The sequence below is a fragment of the Leptonychotes weddellii genome, chromosome 13 (assembly GCF_054177405.1).
Source record: "Leptonychotes weddellii isolate Sample4059 chromosome 13, ASM5417740v2, whole genome shotgun sequence".
Lineage (NCBI taxonomy): Eukaryota > Metazoa > Chordata > Mammalia > Carnivora > Phocidae > Leptonychotes > Leptonychotes weddellii.
The window spans coordinates 75959749-75981301 of record NC_138381.1 but is presented as its reverse complement, the minus strand read 5'-3'; the positions used below and the strand labels follow the sequence as shown (position 1 = coordinate 75981301).

At 38.3% G+C, this 21553-nt stretch overlaps 1 protein-coding gene across 6 annotated transcripts in view; it reads right to left on the bottom strand.

The window, feature by feature from the left end:
- The window catches only part of KNTC1 (kinetochore associated 1), a 100031-nt gene that overhangs the window by 35493 nt on the left and 42985 nt on the right, over positions 1-21553 (bottom strand). For 4 of the 6 annotated variants that reach the window (XM_081802326.1, XM_081802321.1, XM_081802325.1 and 1 more), the window contains 21 exons: positions 21386-21501; positions 20999-21053; positions 20184-20282; positions 18691-18734; positions 18309-18374; positions 18135-18210; positions 15160-15285; positions 14980-15069; positions 14363-14416; positions 13726-13787; positions 8628-8739; positions 7684-7827; positions 7436-7492; positions 7241-7342; positions 4500-4619; positions 4265-4408; positions 3655-3753; positions 2911-3014; positions 2402-2501; positions 1671-1805; positions 799-918 (listed from right to left, as the gene is read on the bottom strand). In XM_081802326.1, coding sequence (XP_081658452.1) covers positions 799-918; positions 1671-1805; positions 2402-2501; positions 2911-3014; positions 3655-3753; positions 4265-4408; positions 4500-4619; positions 7241-7342; positions 7436-7492; positions 7684-7827; positions 8628-8739; positions 13726-13787; positions 14363-14416; positions 14980-15069; positions 15160-15285; positions 18135-18210; positions 18309-18374; positions 18691-18734; positions 20184-20282; positions 20999-21053; positions 21386-21501 — 2025 coding nt within the window. The remainder of the gene's footprint in view (positions 1-798; positions 919-1670; positions 1806-2401; positions 2502-2910; positions 3015-3654; positions 3754-4264; positions 4409-4499; positions 4620-7240; positions 7343-7435; positions 7493-7683; positions 7828-8627; positions 8740-13725; positions 13788-14362; positions 14417-14979; positions 15070-15159; positions 15286-18134; positions 18211-18308; positions 18375-18690; positions 18735-20183; positions 20283-20998; positions 21054-21385; positions 21502-21553) is intronic. The other 2 variants (XM_081802322.1, XM_081802324.1) reach the window with 2 other exon arrangements.

Below are 21553 nucleotides of genomic sequence, written 5' to 3'. Positions count from 1 at the left end.
GTATTCAACCTAAGGCCTCCAGCATAATAAGAGCATAATAACTATTAGATGCCAAAATAGCCAAACTCATTTCCCTAAAGGCAAAAAATTACTGAGATGGACTGCTGAGACAGGTTGGGGATCTCTATCTCTAAAGGATAAAAAAAACCCTCAACTATCCTGGATAAATTAGGTATTTGGTTCCTCACCTCTCTAAAGAAGAGAACTGACGCTCTTGAAACTGTTTCAAGTCTCAATGTTCTAAGATTACTTAGATATCCATGCGTTCTGTGGCTGACATTAAGATTTATTTATTTATTTTAGAGCGAGACCATGAGCAAGTGGGGGGGCGGGGCAGAGGGAGAGAATCTTCAAGCAGACTCCCTGCTGAGCTTGAAGCCTGATGTGGGGCTCGATCTCATGACCCATGAGATCATGACCTGAGCCAAAACTAAGAGTTGGATGCTTAATCAACTGAGTGTGGCTGACGTTATTATTTGACAGTAATGACTATGTCTTATACAACACAAAACATGTTTATATTGCAAAGCTTTATGGAAAACCCTTTGTGTACAACAATTACTTCAATTAATCCTTCTGGTTTGTAGATCCTAGATTATTCAGGGGGGACTCAAGCCATTGCTCCAAAGTAGCCATATGTGGTTCTTTTCTATGTAGTAAATTTACACAGGGATTTTTACATTAGGACATTCTAGCAGTGAGAAGAGAAGATATTCCTATCTGCTTATCTATCTTTTCTATCCTGTTGATTACTATCCATAAATATTGGATTTATCTATATTTTAATGAAAATCTCACCTCTTTAGAATTATCTGGTTCTTCTTGTAATGCCAACCGTGCCCATATGATTACCCGTTCTGCAGTTTTCTCAGCTTCAGCAGGAGGCAAAGACCTCAACAGAAGGACACAGTCTTCACCCTATAAACAGTGTTTGAAAGGAAGAAAAAACAGCTGGTACTTGTAAAGGACAGTTTAGACTTAACTCTTGCTTTTTTCTATTTAAAGGTGAAAAGACAGCATTTAAAAAAATAGAATATGGTCTGATGTTTTAAAAAAGCTGATAACTGGTTTTGATGACAGCAAACAAAATTAAATTCAAATATAACCCTTTGTATTTTGTAATTCTTAAATATGCTCATGGTTATGGAATTATATTAAAATAAAGACATTTAAAATACAAAAAGAAAATGCACATCCTATTCTGGAATCAAAGGGTACTACAGTGTATATAAAACACGAGTCTATGTTTCATAAACACCAAAGAGTATGAAAGCACAACAGCTAGTCACAAAATATTTTTAAAGAACCTACAGATATGAAGAATGTGGTTAATCTAACATCCAGTATTTTCATCTTCGTATAACTTTCTTTTTTTTTTTTTTAGAAGATTTTATTTATTTATTTGAGAGAGAGTGAGTGAAAGAGAGAGAGAGCGTAAACAGTGGGAGAGGGAGAGGGAGAAGCAGACTCCTCACTGAGCAGGGAGCTCGATCCCAGGACCCTGGGGTCATGACCTGAGCCGAAGGTGACGCTTAACTGACTGAGCCACCCAGGTGCCCCTTGGTATAACTTTCTTTTGTGCTAATCTATTCGGATAATTTGATTGATTCGAGCTTTTACAGATTTACTTAATAAAGAGCCTAAGAAAGGACAATACAGAACTTTCATACCTGTTCTCTATCAATCAGGTCAATAATCCTTAGACTGTAAATTTCATCATCAGGCAACATATATGCTTGAGCCACCTTCAAAGCATCTTCTAAAGAAGATGGGACATCTTGCTTGAGAATGTATCTGACCACCCTCTGAAGCAGAGACAATATATACATTTCTTCGTTATGAAATCTCAGAGAACCCAGAAATCCTTTGTTCATAAAGGCAAAGTACTCATCAAATTATAATCAAGCTGCAAAAAAACTAAGCTGTATGAAAAATTAAAAAATGATTTATATTCTGAATTTTATGATAGTCCTGTCTACCTTCTCCCCCCACAGGTTTATGGGGTATATAAGTGACAAACACTGCATATATTTAAGGTGTACAATGGAATGATGTGATATACTCCTTTAGCTTCTTAATGTATTTGTTATCTTTACTATCCTAATAAACAAGTGAATACCTAATTTTTAAAAAATATTTTATTATTTTTTTTAAGTTTTATTTAAGTAATCTCTGCACCCAGTGTAGGGCTTGAACTCATGATCCTGAGATCAAGAGTTGTACGCTCCACCTACTGAGCCAGCCAGGCACCCCTGAACACCCTATTCACACTCTAACAAAAGGATAGTAGTGGAAAACCTAGCTCTGTTAGCCTTTAAGAAAATAAAGTGCTCATTACATTTCCCAAGCTGCCCTCAGAATCGAACAGCAGGGTTCAAGACGCTTCAACTACTGTACTTACCATGATTTCCTTATTTAGGAGGTTCACCTCCCTTACTCCATAGCCTCGTAAAAGTTTTTTCATCTCCATTAGTTTGTAACTTTCCTGCAATAACTTGACTCTAAAAGGAAATTTGTTGATATTTTTTAAGTGATTTTTAAAAAGATTTTATTTATTCATTTCTTTGAGAAAGCAAGAGAGCGAGTAAGCTAGCACAAGAGTGGGGGGGGGGTGGGAAGGGCAGAGGGAGAGGGACAAGTAGACTCTGCGCTGAGTTCAGAGCCCGACATGGGGCTTGATCCCAGGACCCTGAGATCATGACCTGAGCCGAAATCAATAGACAGATGCTCAACTGACTGAGCCACCTGGGCACCCGAAAGATTTGTTGATATTAACATGGGTGGTCTAATTTTTTTTTTAAATGAAATACTAAGGGACACAGTAAAGGGCATAAAGCGTAAATGAATGTCAGATGAAAACAGGAGGCTTATCCAACACCAACACCACTATGTGGGAGAATGTCCTCTTACTTGGGATGGTCCATTTCTAAGTGCTGTCTCACCAGCTGCTCCACAGCTGCACTCCAGGGAACCACCGCCGCGTACATTATCTTAAGCACAGCATCGAAGATGAGCTGTGAAGATACACACACACAGACCGTGAAGAGCCGGGATTCATGTTTCTTGCAAAGTAATGACACCGCCTCATCTACAACAGAGGACTTACATCTACTCTGTGGTACTCTGAGAATATCTCCTCTGACTGCAAAAATGTATGTTTCTTCTGATTCTCACACATCAAGAGCAATTTCATTATTTAGAGAAACTCAGAAAAGTGTTTTCTCTGCTGAAAGTGAAGTCATATAGCTCTATTCCTTTCTATAGTCTCTAGTCTCTGTGTTTAAAACTATTTTTCATGATTTTATTTACGCTTTATAATGGTGATCAGTAACAATGGGAAGTCACTACAAAAGCGTGTCATAACAGATTTAAAAAATGTGTCCATGTTTGTATAATCATAGAAAAACCTAGAAATATAGGCAGCCAAACATCCATGGCAGTTTTCCTAGGGATGGGAATGAGAAAATGTTTACTTCTTACTTTCTATAATTAAAGAAAATGGAATTATGGGTGTGTTTTTTTTTTTTCTTATTCTTTTTCCAAACTTCACAAATTCTCCTTAACAAATGTGCATTGCCTTTGTGATCAGAGAACAAGTTTTAAGAAAAGATGTGATGCTCAAAAGGAAAATCGACATGGTCACTATTTACTTACATCTGTGTCCGACAAACATCCTATTACTGCCATGGCTTTTGCTTCCCATGCAGTTTCAAAGAGTGATGTGGACTTTGAGCTACATCTCTTCAATAAATCCTAAAAGGGGATAAACATATATATTTTTTTAATTTAAAACTCTCACTAAAAAAAAAAGTAAAAACACATATAAATATAGATAAATAGCTTTTATGGATGTGGAAAAAAAAAAAAACAACTACTTAGCCAAGAATGTTAAACAATGCTCAAAAAAACACAAAATTGCCAAAGCCTGGGCTTTTAGTTTTATATGGTACAGAAAACTTAAGAAGGAAATATTCTTGAAGAATCTACAAATGAGATGATTGCAGCTTATTAATGTATACCAAAAATTGCTCACATCTATTGAGCTCATGCTCCTATTATCTCACAATAAGCATTTGGAGAAAGTCCTAATATTATCCCATTCTGCCCAAGGTTATCAGTCAATCAGTAACAGTTATGCCACATTAACAAATATAATATGCTGCATAAATATCCCAATGGTAAAGCATGACATTCCTTATAGGGTTAAATGTTTAACCAATGACACACAGATGCAAGGGGAAAAGACAAGATCTAAAGAAGTTACCTCTATGTAGAGCAGGAGAAGTTCCTCCTCTTGTAAGCCATGTTCCCGCATGTAAACTCGTATAAACTTCTCTAAGACGGAAGGAATCAGCTCTGGGGCTAACACTTTATCAAACATGCGGAACACAATGGTGGTTGTATTCTCCTGGATGCCAAGAGAAAGGTGGCTTGATGCAAGTTCTAGTCATAGTGGCTGTGATTAAAAAATAACACTTCTGATAAATCTAGACTTTTACCTTCTCGAAATCAGAGAGGGCCAATTTGCAGTTGTATTTCCTATGCAATGTGATCAACTCCTGCAAGTTATTTACCAAAGTCCTTAGCTGACATACTTCCTCTGTATTTTGATAATCCTTCTAAAACAAAAGTGTGAGAGGGGAAATAGACAAAAAATCAGAATTATTTCAGATAAAATAAAAAATGACCATGATTATGTACATAAGAGGAAATCTGCACCTAATGCCTTTAAATTTTGTAGAATTTTAATTCATTAACTAGTACAAATTAACAGATCAAAATTCAACAGAAATCTAAAACAATTTTCTTTCTAACAAAAAAAAAAATATATATATATATATATATTTATTTATTTATTTATATAAACTTCGATGTTAGGGACACCTGATTGGCTTAGTCAGTTAAGCGTCTGACTCTTGATTTTGGCTCAGGTCGTGATCTCAGGGTCCTGGGATCGAGCCCCAAGTTGGGCTCTGCATTCAGCAGGGAGTCTGATTGAGGATTCTCTCCCTCTCCCTCTGCCTCTCCTCTGCTTGCACTCTCTCTCTAATATAAATAAGTCTTTAAAGAAGAAAAAAAAAAGAACTTCAATGTTAGTGTAATTTTTTCTTTTAAGATTCTTTTTAGAGGGGAGGGGCAGAGGGAGAAAGAGAATCTTAGGTAGGTTCCATGCTCGGTGTGGAACCTGATGCAGGGCTCAATCTCACGACGCTGAGATCACAACCTGAGCTTAAATCAAGAGCTGGACACTCAACTGACTAAGCCACCCAGGCTCCCCTAAGATTTCATTTTTTAAGTAATCTCCACAAACATGGGGCTTGAACCTAAACCCTCATACTCCACCAACTGAGTTAGCCAGGTGCCCCTGAATGTTAGTGTAATATTTTATACTTAGGTACAAAAACATCATTTAGATGGCCCTCAGTGTCCCATCTATATAGATCAAGACGAGATATAAAGCTGTAACATTTCCTAAACTTATATATAAGGAACAGAATTTTCAATATTGATAAAGACAATTTTTTTTTTAAAGATTTTATTTATTTATTTGACAGAGAGAGACAGAGAGAGAGGGAACACAAGCAGGGGGAGCTGGAGAGGGAGAAGCAGGCTTCCCGCTGAGCAGGGAACCCAATGTGGGGCTCGATCCCAGGATGCTGGGATCATGACCTGAGCTGAAGGCAGACACTTAAGGACTAAGCCACCCAGGCGCCCCTTGATAAAGACAATTAATAGGGAAAAGATAGAATAGTGTTTTATAGCAAGAGGAAAAAGCTCTTCTCTGGAAAAATGTATTATAATGATCAATATACATTATATATCATAATATATATTGATTATATACATTAATATGCTGCTTGAAATGTATAGAAAAAATTCCTGTTTAATTTTTTTTTTTTTTTTAAGATTTTATTTATTTATTTGAGAGAGAGAAAGAGCACAAGAGGGGGGAGCGGGAGAGGGAGAAGCAGACTCCCCGCTGAGCAGGGAGCCCGACGCGGGACTCGATCCCGGGACTCCAGGATCATGACCTGAGCCGAAGGCAGTCGCTTAACCAACTGAGCCACCCAGGCGCCCCTCCTGTTTAATTTTTAACAGTGTATAACCAGTAAGTACAATTATTGGCAGGAATCTGCTATATCAGAAAGCAGGAGGAAATTTATTATTTATTTTTAGGCTCTAGAAATTTAAGGAATAGGTGCAATTTCATAATGTATATTATTATATAAATTCTACCCTCTGGTACTTAAGTTCTTAATACTTCCGAGTTGAGATCATATTGGGATGTCTCACATATTAGTTTATAAACTAATTTATGGCACCCCAACAAACTTTTTTAAAATATAAGAATGGGGGCACCTGGGTGGCTCAAATGGTTAACCCTCTGCCTTCGGCTCAGGTCATGATCCCAGGGTCCTGGGATCGAGTCCCACATCCGGCTCCCTGCTCAGCGGAGAGCCTGCTTCTCCCTCTCCCTCTGCACCTCCCCCTGCTCATGCTCTCTCTCTCTCTCTCTGTATCACTCTGTCTCAAATGAATACATTAAAAAAAAAATCTTTAAAATACAAGAATGTACTTTTCTTTTTTTTTCAATATAATGAATGCTTTCTAGTTTTTAGAAACCTAAAGGGAAAAAGAAATTAACTTAAGAAATTTAGAAGCCAAATAATAAATCCAGTTCATGAACCTCAAATTAACATCAAATATAACATCAGTATTCCTGAACTTAGTAACCTTTCTAGCACTGCTATTTTTTTCAGCCAAAAAAGTCCCACCATTTTTTTTTAATTTGATCTTTTTAAAAAATTCACTAGTTCTTAAGCCATAATGGCTATTGGAACGCCTAAGAAATGCAATCAGAACTGGGAGTAATTTGCTGGTTTAAATAAGTCCTTGAAAACTAATCCTAAAGCATTATTAAATTTCATTCCTTTAAAGGACTGTGAACTTCGGCCAATGCAGAAAATCTCAATTATACTATTGAGGCGTATGTTTACATATCGTTTCCCATTTGGTTGGTTCAATAGAGAAAAACAAAGCATTAAAATAGGCTGAAGTTGTGATAGAAATATCAGGAAGAAAAAAAACACATTTTTCTTTTTGTGAATTTTAAAAGTACACAATAAAAGAACACACAAACAGAAAATTTAAAAGTGGATGTATTTCTAAGTACATGTACACAAATCCTTTAAAATAAAGTGAATGCTTCATTACTGGAAATTCATTTTCTATACCATACCAAGGAAATCCAATGCCAACAGGACATCAACATCAACTCATCTGGTTTTTCTGCTGTAAAAAATACCTCCGCCAGTTGAAGTCCATTTTCGGGCCAATTTGCCTTTAAAGAGTAACACAGACCATTATAAGTAATGTTATATGCCACTGGGAGTATGTGAAATGTCTTTTCAGTGCTAATTATACTGGGTATTACCTTATCAGTTAATTCAAGGTTCCTGGCTGCCTGTTCCAACCATTTTGCAAGAATTTTCTGAAACAGACGTATCATTTAAAAATAAAATCCTCAGCAGATAATCACTGAAATAATTTAAAACCCTCATGATAATATTTCGACAGACACACTGAATGAACTACCTGGTGTTAGGGCCATTTACTCTTCAGTGATATAAGGCAAAGGCTAGACCTGAATCATCTAGAGTGGAAATGATGAAGGCAACTCACCTGCCCTTCAGGTACAGCCCTTCTCACAAATGGGATCACATCATTTTTAAGCCACGGGCAAAGCTTTTGCAAAGAGACTGGTGTAGAAATTGAGTTGAGCAAGTTCTCAAGCATTTTCACGTCAAATTTGCTTTCAAAATTTGCCTAAATTATACAGAGTGAGAAATTAAGATCTATCAGACAGATTGAAAATAACAGCCTCCCAAAATGGAAAGACTTGTTAGGAAGTCATTTCAAGAAATATTTTACTGTCTTAATTATAAGCACTAAGAGTGATTTACTCTATACCGATGAGTCCTTGGCAGCCACAAATCCATGAACTCTCATGGCAACAAATACCAACTAAAAAATTAGGGGGCAGTGGAACTGTCAGAGGAAGGAAAACTTAATAGGAGCTGACAGTACAAATCCTAACAAGCAATGTGTCCATGAATGACATCACACCAAGATACCACTTTTTGGACCTAATGATACCTGCCAACGTTGAAGGAATCAGAGCAGAAGTGCTAATGCACAATCCTTTACACAGTCTGAGCTGCAATAGGAACCACCTCTCCACCAAAACTACTTAAGAAAGCCCATCAATAAATCATTCAATAACACGTAGCCTTTTTATTTAAGATTTTATTTTTAAGTAATATCTGTGCCCAACGTGGGGCTCGAACCCACAACCCCGGGATCAAGTGTCACATGCTCCACCAACTGAGCCCGCCAAGTGCCCCAAAATGTTGCCTTTTGAGCTAAGTTTAGGAGTTAGACTCTGAATGAGATAAAACACGTTTCTAAGACATCTTCACCTCTAATTTAATATCATCAGGATAATTTTATCAAACATTCCATTTCCCAATCGCACCTGACACCCTTCATCCATGTGAAGACAACAGATTCAATCACCTATCCCAGGAGCCATAAAGCCATTAACAACAAAATGCAAAACAGATTACCCGATGTCGAAGCCAAAGGTACTGTGCACAAACAAGGTTTCCTTCTCTTAGCTGTAAAAAGATATCCTTAAGGTCGTCTTCATTATGCAGAAATTCAATCCAAGAACTACCACTGCAAAGTCAGGGAAGGAAAAGTTAGTAGTTAAAAAAAAAAATTAAGATCATAATGTTACAAGTGGATACCATTAGACATTTTAACTAGTAGTTTGGGGTTTTTTTCCCCCCTCAAAGTTAAAAAAAAAAGTTCCAAAGATTATACAGTAAAAAGTAGTTTCCTTCTTATCCCAGACTTCTAGAACTCCTGTCATCCTCCCTGAAAGTCATATCTCTTCTTCCTGAGGTCCTTCCTGAGATAATCACTGCATATAGAAGCAATTATTTTAAGTTTTTTTTTTTTTAAGATTTTATTTATTTGAGAGAGAGAAAGAGCAAGCAAGTGAGAGCAAGAGTCCAGGAAGGCACAGAAGGAGAGGGCAAAGCAGACTCCCCACTGAGCAGAGAGATCGATGCAGAGCTCGATCGCAGGACCCCGAGATCACGACCTGAGCTGAAGTAAGATACTTAACTGACTGAGCCACCCAGGAACTCCTATTATTTTAAGTTTTTAAAATGAATGAAGGGTGCCTGGGTGGCTCATTTTGGGTGGCTCAGTTAAGTATCTAACTCTTCATTTTGACTCAGGTCATGCATGATCTCGGGGTCCTGGGATTGAGCCCTGCGTTGGGCTCTGCACTTAGCAGGGAGTCTGCTTGTCCATCTCCTTCCCTCTCTCTAAAATAAAATAGGGCTGCCTGGGAGGCTCAGTCATTGGGCGTCTGCCTTCGGCTCAGGTCATGATCTCAGGGTCCTGGGATCAAGCTCTGCATCGGGCTCCCTGCTCAGTGGGGAGCCTGCTTCTCCCTCTCCCACTCCCCCTGCTTGTGTTCCCTCTCTCGCTGTCTCTCTCTCTCTCTCTGTCAAATAAATAAAATCTTTAAAAATAAATAAATTAAATAAAAAATGAATTAAAAAAAAAAAGACAACTGAGTGGATACCATTCAGGAACATAAAAAAAGGACAGAATGAGTAAGACACATAATGTCCTTAAATTGGAAGATTCAATACTATAAAGATGAGGGTTCTCCCCAAATTGATCTTCAGTTCAGCATACTCCCAATAAAAAAAAAATAAGTAAAAATTTAAAATCCTAATAAAAAAGGATTTTTAAAAAAGATTTTATATCTTTATTAGACAGAGAGAGTGTATGCATACAAGCAGGGGTACCGCAGAGGGAGAGGGAGAGAATCTCAAGCAGACTCAGCATTGAGCGAGAAGTGTGACGCAGGGCCCGATCTCACGACCCTGAGATCACAACCCAAGCTGAGATCAGGAGTCATACACTTACCAACTGAGCCACTCAGGTGCCCCCAAAATAACATTTCTTTAAACTGGGTAAGGTACTACCCCAAAGATACAAATGTAGGGATCCGAAGGGGCATGTGCAGCTCAATGTTTAGAGCAGCAATACCCACAATAGCCAAACTATGGAAAGAGCCCAGATGTCCATCGACAGATGAATGGATAAGGTTGATGTGGTATAGCTATACAATGGAATACTACTCAGCCATCAAAAAATGAAATCTTGCCATTTGCAACGATGTGGATGGAACTAGAGGGTATTATGCTAAGCAAAATAAGTCAATCAGAGAACGAGAATTATCATATGATCTCACTGATATGAGGGATTTAAGAAACAAGGTAGAGGATCATAGGGGAGGAGAGGAGAAAATGAAACAAGACAAAACCAGAGAGGGAGATAAACTGTAAGAGACTCTTAATCTTAGGAAACAAACTGAGCGTTGCTTGGGGCGGGGCGGGGAGATGGGGTGGCTCGATGATGGACATTGGGGAGGGTATGTGTTGTGGTGAGCGCTGGGTGTTATATAAGACTGATGAATCACAGACCTGTACCCCCTGAAACAAATAATACATTATATGTTAATTAATTGAATTTAATTAAAAAAAAAGAGTAGGAATAAAAACAGAAAGAAACAAACAAAAAAACTTAGGAAAATATTGGTTTGAAGGAATTAAAACATACACTTGAATCAAATCTCAAAATAAGAAAACCAGTGAAGATTGTTTCTAGTTGCTGCTGTAAGAGATTACTACAAAGTTAACTGCTTAAGACCACAGAAATTTATTATCTTACAGGTTTGTGTGTTAAAAGTCCAATAAGTGGGGCGCCTGGGTGGCTCAGTCAGTGAAGTGTCTGCCTTCAGCTCAGGTCATGATCTCAGGGTCCTGGGATCGAGCCCTGCTTTGGGCTCCCTGCTCAGTGGGAAACCTGCTCCTCCCTCTCCCACTCTCCCTGCTTGTGTTCCCTCTCTCACTGTGTCTCTCGCTGTTAAAAAATAAATAAAATCTTAGGGTGCCTGGGTGGCTCAGTCGGTTAAGTGTCTGCCTTCGGCTCAGGTCATGATCCCGGAGGTCCTGGGATCGAGCCCCGCGTCAGGCTCCTCGCTCTGTGGGGAGCCTGCTTCTCCCTCTCCTCCCCACTTGTGCTCTCTCTCATTATCTCTGTCTCTCTCTCTCAAATAATAAAATCTAAAAATTAAAAAAAAAAATTTAAAATAAATAAATAAAATCTTAAATAAAATTAAAAAAAAGTCCAGTAAGTGTTCTCAGTGGGTCAAAGTCAAGGTGTTGGCAGAGCTGTTCCTTTGTGGAGTCTCTAGGGAAGAGTCTCTTTCCTTGCCTTTTTCAGCCTCTAGAGACCACCCATATTCCCTGGCTTGTTGTCCCTTCTTCCATCTTCAAAATCAGCAACGTTGTATCTCTGACCATTTATCCTTTGTTATATCTCCCTCTGACCACAGCCAGGAAGGCTTTCTCTGCTTTTAAGGACTCGAGTGATCCCAAGTTATCTCCCCATCTCAACCTTCATCATATGATGGTCATTTTGCCAAGTGATTATGGGGATTTGGACCTGGACATCTTTAAGGGGCTGTTATTCTTCCAACTGCAGGACCCTTGCAAGCATAATGTTTCTAAGATTCGTCCATGTTGTTGTGTGTGTGTCAGTAGTCTGTTCTTTCTATTGCTGAGCACTATTCTTTTGTATGAACACATCACAGTTGTACGTCTATTGTTCTGTTGATGGATATTTGGATTATTACCAGTGTTTGGCTACTATGAATAAAAATGCATTTTTAGGGGCACCTGGGTGGCATAATCAGTTAAGCATCTGCCTTTGGCTCAGGTCATGATCTTGGGGTCCTGGGATCAAGTCCCGAGTTGGGCTCCCTGCTTGGCGGGCTCCCTGCTCCCTGTCTGCTTCTCCCCCTCCTTCTGCCTCTCCCCCCTGCTCATTCTCTCTCTCAGATAAATAAATAAAATCTTTTAAAAAAATGCATTTTTTATTTCTCTTGGGTAAAGATGTAGGAGCATTGCTAGATTGCAGGGTAATCCCATGTTTGACTTTTCATGTATTTACTGGTCATTCATAGATCTTCTTTTGTCATGTGTGTTCAAGTGCTTTGCCCATGTTTTGGTTTTACTAGGCTGCTTGCCTTTGTATTATTAGTTTGTAGATGGTTTTTCTATGTTCTAAAAACAAATCCTTTGTCAGAAAAAAAAAGATGACGTGGTATATCTATACAATGGAATACTACTCAGCCATCAAAAGAAATGAAATCTTGCCATTTGCAATGACATGGAAGGAACTAGATGGTATTATGCAATCAGAGAAAAACAATTATCATATGATCTCATTCATATGTGAATTTAAGAAACAAAACAGAGGATCATAGGGAAGGGAGGGAAAAATAAAACAAGACGAAATCAGAGAGGGAAACAAACCATAAGGGACTCTTAATCATAGGAAACAAACAGAGTTGCTGGAGGGGAGGAGGATGGGGCATGGGGTAACTGGGTGATGGACATTAAGGAGGGCATGTGATGTAATGAGTCTTATAAGACTGATGAATCACTGACCTCTACCTCTGAAACTAACAATACACTATATGTTAATTAATTGAATTTAAATTTTAAAAAAACAAATAAACTGGGTAAGGTGATTCTCATTCTAAATGTCATACAAAAAACCAAATATGAGAAAATTGCTCCCCAAATTCTGAAAAGTAGGAAAGTATAGCAGGGCTAGTCTACCAGATAACAGGGCATTCTAAAATTACATTAATTAAAACATATGATACTGGTGGGTCCCTGGGTGGCTCAGTTGGTTAAGGATCTACCTTCGCCTCAGGTCACAATCTCAGGGTCCTGGGATCAAGCCCCGCATCAGACTCCCTGCTCAGTGAGGAGTCTGTTTCTCCTTCTCCCTCTGCCCCTTCCCACGACTCATGCTCTCTCTCTCCCTCAAATAAATAAATAAAATCTTGAAAAAAAAAACCCTATATGATACTGGTGAATGAATACCATAAAATCAACTGAATACCAAGTCCAGAGATAGACAAATACATGTCAGATTGTTAGCCTAACACTGCAACTAGCAGGGAAAGGGGGATTGACTAGCCACAAGGAAAAAAATAAAGCTTCCCTTCATTGTTAATTTGGCAAATAAACTTGTATTACATTTAAGATAACTATATCTCATTTGTGTAAATAATGATATTCTTGGTGCACATGTTAGCATATCTAATAGAATCAACTGCCAGAAGTGAAATTGTTAAGGCAAAGATATGTGCATTTATTTTTATTTTTTTAAAGATGTTATTTATTTTTTGACAGAGAGAGACAGTGAGAGAGGGAACACAAGCAGGGAGAGTGGGAGAGGGAGAAGCAGGCTTCCCACGGAGCAGAGAGCCCAATGTGGGGCTCAATCCCAGGACCCTGAGATCATAACCTGAGCCGAAGGCAGACGCTTAACAACTGAGCCACCCATGAGCCCCAGATATGTGCATTTAAGTTTGCCTTTCAAATTTATCAGTTCCCATAGATGGTGTAGAAGAGTATCTACAACCTAGCAGGAAAATAATATTTTCCATCACCCAATTCCCAGAAACACATTCAGTCAAAGCAATACTTTATCTTTTATGATATTCTAAACTAAAACCTAATTCATAATCTAAAAATAAAAAATGAGGAATGTACACACCTGAATTTTTCTGGTCCAAATGCTCCATAAAAAGTAGTCAATTTTGCATGAGCCCTTAGTACCTAAAAAGAAATAACCTGATAATCTGAATGTCATATGCAAGAAAATTAAAAACACCAAAAATTAGGCTTTCTGTTTCAGAAGTCTTACACACATGCTCATTTCATCCCATATTATAGGTCAATTCTCATAAATGTTACAAAAAGAACCTTGGAATAATGGAAACATTTCCAATCACATTCAATGCAATAAAACTGCAAAAGAGAAGGCATTTACACATTGATTGTAGGTGCCCCTCAAAATTAATTACTTTTCCCAGTGACTTATAAATGCCCTATGTTAAAATCCAGTTGGATTATACCAAAAATTTACTTTGAAATAAGAGTTTAAACCATGATAGTCATCATAACAGTTAACATTTGTGTGCTTAACCAGTGCCAGACACTATGCAAAATGGTTTATATGAATTATTTCATTTGATTTCAAGATAACCCTATAAGTACTATTATTATTCCCATTTTTCAGTAAGGAAACAAGAATTAAAATAAGTTGCTCTTGAAAAAACACAGGTCTATCTTGAATTGAAAAACATATTGTAAAGGTAAATTTACCCTCAAATTAAGTATAATGTAATTACCTCTTTTAAACCATCAGAATAGACAGGAACAGTTTTATTTTCTCTTTTCAAAAGCTAAGATGAACAATGAGAAACAATGTTAGAATATCTGCTATATTAGTTTTTTTCATGAAAGAAGATGGATTTTCTGTGAAAGGAAACAAATTATCAGATCACATTGAAATCTGAGATGAACAGTGAACGATAAAGAAATGACATATCTTAAAAAAATAATGCATCTTATGGAAACAGCTCACAGTATTTTGCCCATCTGTTACACCTTGATTTTAAGGAATATAACTAGCAGCAGTATTCAAAGCTCACTGAGGGGAGCCTACGGCAAAAATGTCTGTGATGGAGACAGAATTCTTTTTTTTTTTTTAAAGATTTTATTTATTTATTTGAGAGAGAGAATGAGAGACAGAGAGCATGAGAGGGAGGAGGGTCAGAGGGAGAAGCAGACCCCCTGCCGAGCAGGGAGCCCGTTGTGGGACTCGATCCCGGGACTCCAGGATCATGACCTGAGCCGAAGGCAGTCGCTCAACCAACTGAGCCACCCAGGCGCCCCCAGAATTCATTTTTTTTGAGATGGTTTCTTTTGCATGAGACTAACAGGTAAAAATGTTATAAAAACTTACCCTGGTTTTGGCATAATTTAGCATTTCCTGGGTTGTTTCATAGGTTAGCCACTGAGCCTCCAAGCAGTAATTCACCACAAATTCATCATCCTGTTTCAGAAATGCCAGACACAGTAAGGCGACCTAATGTTGATCAGTCCATCAATCTGAATACTCTCACACAAAACAGGGAAAACACACCTGGATTTTATGTAGATTTTCCTTAGCTTCATCTACGAGTTTTTGCCATTCGGTCTGCTCGCTGGTGTCTGCAGAACTCAAGGCTAATCTCTCTAATATATCATTGGATTTCACCTTGTAAACAAGCTGTAATATAAACATGCCACATTAAGCAACTTGAAGCAAAATAATGCCTGTGCATGACTTCTTAGGCTGCAGGCAACAGACGATTATGAAAAAAGGGGAAGCCTCATGTGGTCCAGGAATAAATAGTAAAGCAGGTAATGCTCAGATAACCCAAAGGTAATCCAGATTGCTAAGAGTTATGGAGACCATTTGAGTCCTGAACTACATGTGTCAAGCAGGGTACTAAAAGCCTTATGTGAATTATCTCATTTAATTCTCATAAAAACCTGAGCAAGCATTTACACCATAACCCTATGGGATAAATACTAACATTCCCATTATACCATCAAGAAAACCGAGACTCCAGAAAGGGTAAGTAATGTACTTGAAACTATGCAGTTCCAAAGTAATGGAGCTGGTTTTTAAAAGAAGACCACACGATTATGTTGCATGCCTCACTTTCTAAGTCTGTCAAAGGTTCTTTAGCAGCTAGAAACAGCCTGAGTTAGAAATACCCAATACTGGGGCGCCTGGTGGCTCAGTCAGTTAAGCATCCAACTCTTGGTCTGGGCTCAGATCATGATCTCAGGGTCAAGAGATTGAGTCCCAAGCCCCGTGTCAGGCTCCATGCTGCGCATGGAGACTGCTTAAGATTCTCTCTCTCCCTCTGCCCATCCCCTGGCTCGTGCACACTGAAAGAAAGAAAAGAAAGAAAGAAACCCAAAACTCTAGGTTCCCTTTTTATAAACAAAATGCCAACTTTGACAAGGAGTCTGTAATTCTGAAAGCTAAAAATGGTAAGAGAGCATAGTTTCTCTACTTGTATTTCTCCACTCCCTGGAAAACTGCTTTCACTGATTCTGATTTTTCACTCCGTTCACTTTACAATTTTTTAGATATTTTTAAAGTAATCTCTATGTTCAATGTGGGACTCGAACTCATGATCCCAAGATTAAGAGTCACAGGTTCTACTGACTGAGCCAGCCAGGCGCTCCCATTCACTCTTTTAAAAAGTTAGTTATTATGAAACTTTCAGATGTTCAGAAAGTAGTAATATAACACTCATGTACTCATCACCCTACTTAAAAGTAAATATTACCAATATAGCTTAAGACCCCCTTCTCTTCTTCCCAAATACATCGTTCTCCTTGCCCAAACCAGAAGTATCCATTATCTGATTTTGGTGCTTAATAGCCCATTAATTTCTCTATCCCTTTACTCATATACCTTTCTAAACAACACACAAAATTGTTTTATATGTTTTAAAATGTCACACTTTTCTTTATTTTTTAAAAGATTTTATTTATTTATTTATTTTTGCAAGAGAGAGAGAGAGAGAGAACACACAAGCACAAGTGGGGGGAGGGGCAGAGGGAGAAGCAGGCTTCCCGCCGAGCAAGGAGCCAGATCCGGGGCTTGATCCCAGGACCCTGGGATCATGACCTCAGCCAAAGGCAGACACTTAACTGACTGGGGCAGACGCTTAACCGACTGAGCCACCCAGGTGCCCTAAAATGTTACACTTTTAAAACAACAAACACAGGAGTGCCCACCACCCACTTAAGGAAGTATTAACTCTTTACTACAATCAGGCCTTTTCCTTCATTACTCTCCAGGACTTTTTAAGGGATGTCAATGACCTAATCACCAAATCCAATGGACTTCCTCCAGTTTTAATACTTTATCTTATCTGTAGTATTTGAAACTGCTAATCACTCCCCACTAGACTCTAAAGTTTCTCCTTCCTTGGCTTCTATCAATAATCATACATTCTTGTGGTTTTCCTCCTTTATTTCTCCCCACATATGCATATAGCCCTTATTCCTAACTTCCTACATGCTGGTGCCCCTGGATCTCATCCTGAGATGAGATCTCTCTACTCTACACACTCGCCCAGAGTGGTCTGGCCATCCCCCCGTGTTTCCCACCTCTAAATTCAGCTCAGATCACTCTCCAATCTCCTACCAGATAACCTCATTTCACAAGACCCCTTCTTGTGCAATTTTTAGAAAGCAGGCCCTTCATCTTTTACCACTACCTGCTCTTCCACACATACTTCTCATTTTAGGGAGTGCCATCCCCATCTCACGAGTATGCTGAGCCAGAGTCCTGCCAGCCCATTGCCCTCATTTGTCCCTCCCGATGTTTGATCACTTAGTTCCACTGATTCTACCTCCTCTGCACCTCTTGTGTCAGACCCTCTCTCTTATACACCTTCACCTCACTGCACTGGCTCAGGTCTCATGCAGAAAGCTGTTGTCTCCCAATTGGTCTTCACACCCCTAAGTGTGCCCCATCCCAAACAATTCTCCAGCTTTACAAAGCGACAATCTAATCAGGACACTCATAGTAGCTCCCCATCACCTGCAAAATACAATCTAAATCCTCTGCAAACTCTTTGTCTCTCTGACAAATAAATAAATAAAATCTTAAAAAAAATAATAATAAAATAAATCCTCTGCAATACACACAATGCTCCCCAGGCTCTGGCCCCCTACTGTTCCATTGTCAGCTCCTTTTACTCCTTTGTGCATATAACCTATTCTCTACTCCTACCTAATCGGGAGTTCCTGGAAGCCTCAAAAGCCTCCCTCACTTTATTCATGCTGTCCTTGCACCTAGAATTCCCTTCCTCTTCCTGAACCATCTGGAACATCTTCAAGGTCTGATATAAAAATGACCTCCTCTGTGAAGTCTTTCCACCCCAGTAAGCATCAATCTCCCCTTTGAATCCCTAGTGTACTTTGGTCATATCTTAATTATAGGCTCGATCATTAAATTCCAATTACGCTTTACGTGTCTGTTTCCCCAGTCTCCATTACATGAAAAAAGGCTTGTTCGATGAACAAATGAATTCATGAATGATTTACCTCAACATCTAGTCCAAACTGAATAGCAAAGCTCTCTGCTTCAGCAAATCTGTGTTTGTGAAGTAACCGACTCAATCTGACAAATTGAAAAAGAAATTTCAGTAAAACTTTTATTAATCAGGGAATTTAAGTTTATCATTAAGGGGTAAAGCTCAAAAGAAAATGAGAAGTTACCTGTTTTCTGGTAAAGCTTCTGTAAGACACCTGAGTACCACGACAGAGACCGAGTCTTCAGATAATCTGAAAAAAGTTTTTTTTTTTTAAAGATTTTATTTATTTATTTGACAGAAAGAGACACAGCGAGAGAGGGAACACAAGCAGGGGGAGTGGGAGAGGGAGAAGCAGGCTTCCCGCTGAGCAGGGAGCCCGATGTGGGACTCGATCCCAGGACCCCGGGATCATGACCTGAGCCGGAGGCAGATGCTTAACGACTGAGCCACCCAGGCGCCCCTGAAAAATGTTTTTCCTGTAAGTGTATTGGTCATTAATATTAATAAGTAAATTGTAACTTAGCTGCTATTTAACAACTTATTTGATAAAATAAAACATGACCTACTTTGAATCATTTTTGCAAATTCCTTCCAGAAGGTATATGGTATCCTACAACAATAAAAAAAAATGTTTAAAATTGAAATATAGAAATAATTCATTTTATAGTTACTAAGGTAACAACTGGTTTAGGTGAGAATTAACCATCAATGGATTCTTTTTTTTTTTTTTTTTTTAAAGATTTTATTTATTTGACAGAGATACAGCGAGAGAGGGAACACAAGCAGGGGGAGTGGGAGAGGGAGAAGCAGGCTTCCCGCTGAGCAGGGAGCCCGATGCGGGGCTCGATCCCAGGACCCCGAGATCATGACCTGAGCCAAAGGCAGACGCTTAACGACTGAGCCACCCAGGCGCCCCCCCATCAATGGATTCTAAACTCACTGCAAAAAACCAATGGGGAAAAGGATATTCCCGGAGTCTCAGAATACCACCACAGAATCTACTTAGCAATGATAAAAGGGAAAAAATACCTTACAGTGGAGGAATCTGGCAGAATTGCCCTGACCAAGTTATCACACTTGTCATCACTAGTAATAGGACAAATGGACATGAGCCCCTTAATGTGACACAGTTCAATACAGTATTACCTATGTGGTATCCTTGCCAGGAAAGCTCAACATGCATCTAATTGTGACAAATCCAAATAGAGGGACACTGTATAACACAACAGGCTAGGATTCAGAAAATGTCAATGTCTTAAAAAAACAAAAAGACTAGGGAACTATTACAGATTAAAGCAGACTACCAAGTGAACATGACAACAAAATTCCATGCATGATGCTTGACTGGATGCTGGATCAAGGAAAAAAAAGTTTTAAAGTAATTGGCACCATTGGTAAAATCTGGATTTGGATGGTATACTTCATAATAGTATTGTATTAATGTTAAATTTTCTGAGTGATAATTGTGCTATAGAAGAACGCACTTAGTCTTAGGAGAGACCTCCTGAAGCATTTAGGGGTAACAGACCATGATGTCTGCAAGTAAATTCCAAATGGTTTGGAAAAATATAGTGTGTCTGTGTTTGAATATACGAAACAAATGTAATAAATGTTCTTTAAAAAGATTATAATTAAAAGATAAGTCCATAAAAGCAATGACCCTCCCCCCAAATTACTTATCATTCATATTTTCTGTGGAGACACAAGAAAACTGAGTAAGTAGATGATTTCAGGTTTTATTTGATTAATATGCTTTTCTTTTCCTTATATGAAGACTGGTCTTTGGCAAGTGTATTTGAAAACATCTGGTAATAATAAATATAGTTGTAAACCTGAGATCTGTCCAGGTATTACACAAATTTCCACTCATGCTTAGCTTACTTAACTTCAAAGGGAAAAAAATATTATTTATTTATTTAAGTAATCTCTACACCCAGTATGGGGCTCAAACTCACAACCCCGAGATCAAGAATAAATGCTCTTCTGACTGAGTCAGCCAGGTGCCCCCTAGCTTACTTAATGTTTTTTATTATAAAGTACAAAATACATATCAACATACTGTGCTAATTCCGGATTGGACCAGAGAGGAAACGCTAGATACTTCCAAAGAATACAGTATTTCCATCGTAGGTAATGAATAAACCATGAGATTTTTCATCTAAGAAAAATAGAAGAAGAGCAATTAGTATAGTAGGTCATATAAATTTATAAGAACAGGATAGTACTTCATAATCATGGGCCTAGATTAAAACATTTGGTACAAGAAAACAATTTTATAATTAGGTCCATTACTGTATTATTTAAATGTTACATATAAAATTATGCCCTATTCCACCCTCCAAATCTGTTGAATGAAAAAGCATATACCTGAAGTTCATTCTACAATTTGTATTTAAGGTGAATGTAATTCCTAACTGTAGGAGTCACTCTAATAAACATTTTCTTGTGGATATTTTTAATATTGCTCCATTTGAAATGGGGAGCTGAGATTTATATCCAATTTTCTAAGATTTTATTTATTTATTTATGAGAGAGAGAGAGAGAGAGAGAGAGAGCACATGAGTGGGGGGGAGGAACAGAGGGACGGGGACAAGCAGACTCTGCTCTGAGTGCGGGGCTCAATCTCACAACCCTAAGATCATGACTTGAGCTAAAATCAAGAGCTAGACGCTTAACTGACTGAGCCACCCAGGTGCCCTTCCATTTTTTTTTTTTTTAATAAGTAAAAAAGACTCTGCAGGATTACTTCTGATTTGTCAAGTCTGTGTCAACACAGAGTAAAAATGCTATGGGCACTACTTAACCACTTTCATATTATTTAATGCTATTTCTAACACATAATGTGGACAAATGTGAAATACAATTTTCTAATACCTTCTTATCAGTAGTAGTTGTCAGAGCTACTAATTTGAGATTTGTAATCCCTTGCCTAAAAGAGAGAAAAAGGTTTAAGTGATTCAAATAAGCTTTGCCAATTGCTAGATACAGGCTAAGTCAAAGGAATATTCTAAAAGGTTAAAACTAATTCCCACAGAAGACAATGAACCTGATTTCTTCATGTTTATGGCACAGATTGACACTCTTTCTAACACAACCACTTGGAGGTTTGTAATGCCTATTTGTTCTCAATGAATCTGGCCAACAATGGAATGGTCCTTACCCTGTCAGTCTGTCCACAGGGTTAGTGAGAATGTAATACATAACGAATGACAAGAAACCTGGTTATAAAGAAGGGAAATCACTATTGGTGTCATAATGTACCAGGTGACTAATGAAGGAGAATCTGCTTCTGTGGTAAGAAGAAACTCTTCGATGTGAAGAGAGGGCCAGTTCCATATGGGAATCAGAGTGTAAATATCCCAGACGCTCAGCACATTCTGTAAAAAGAGACATATCACGGACACATCTTAATGACATTTCAAGATCTTA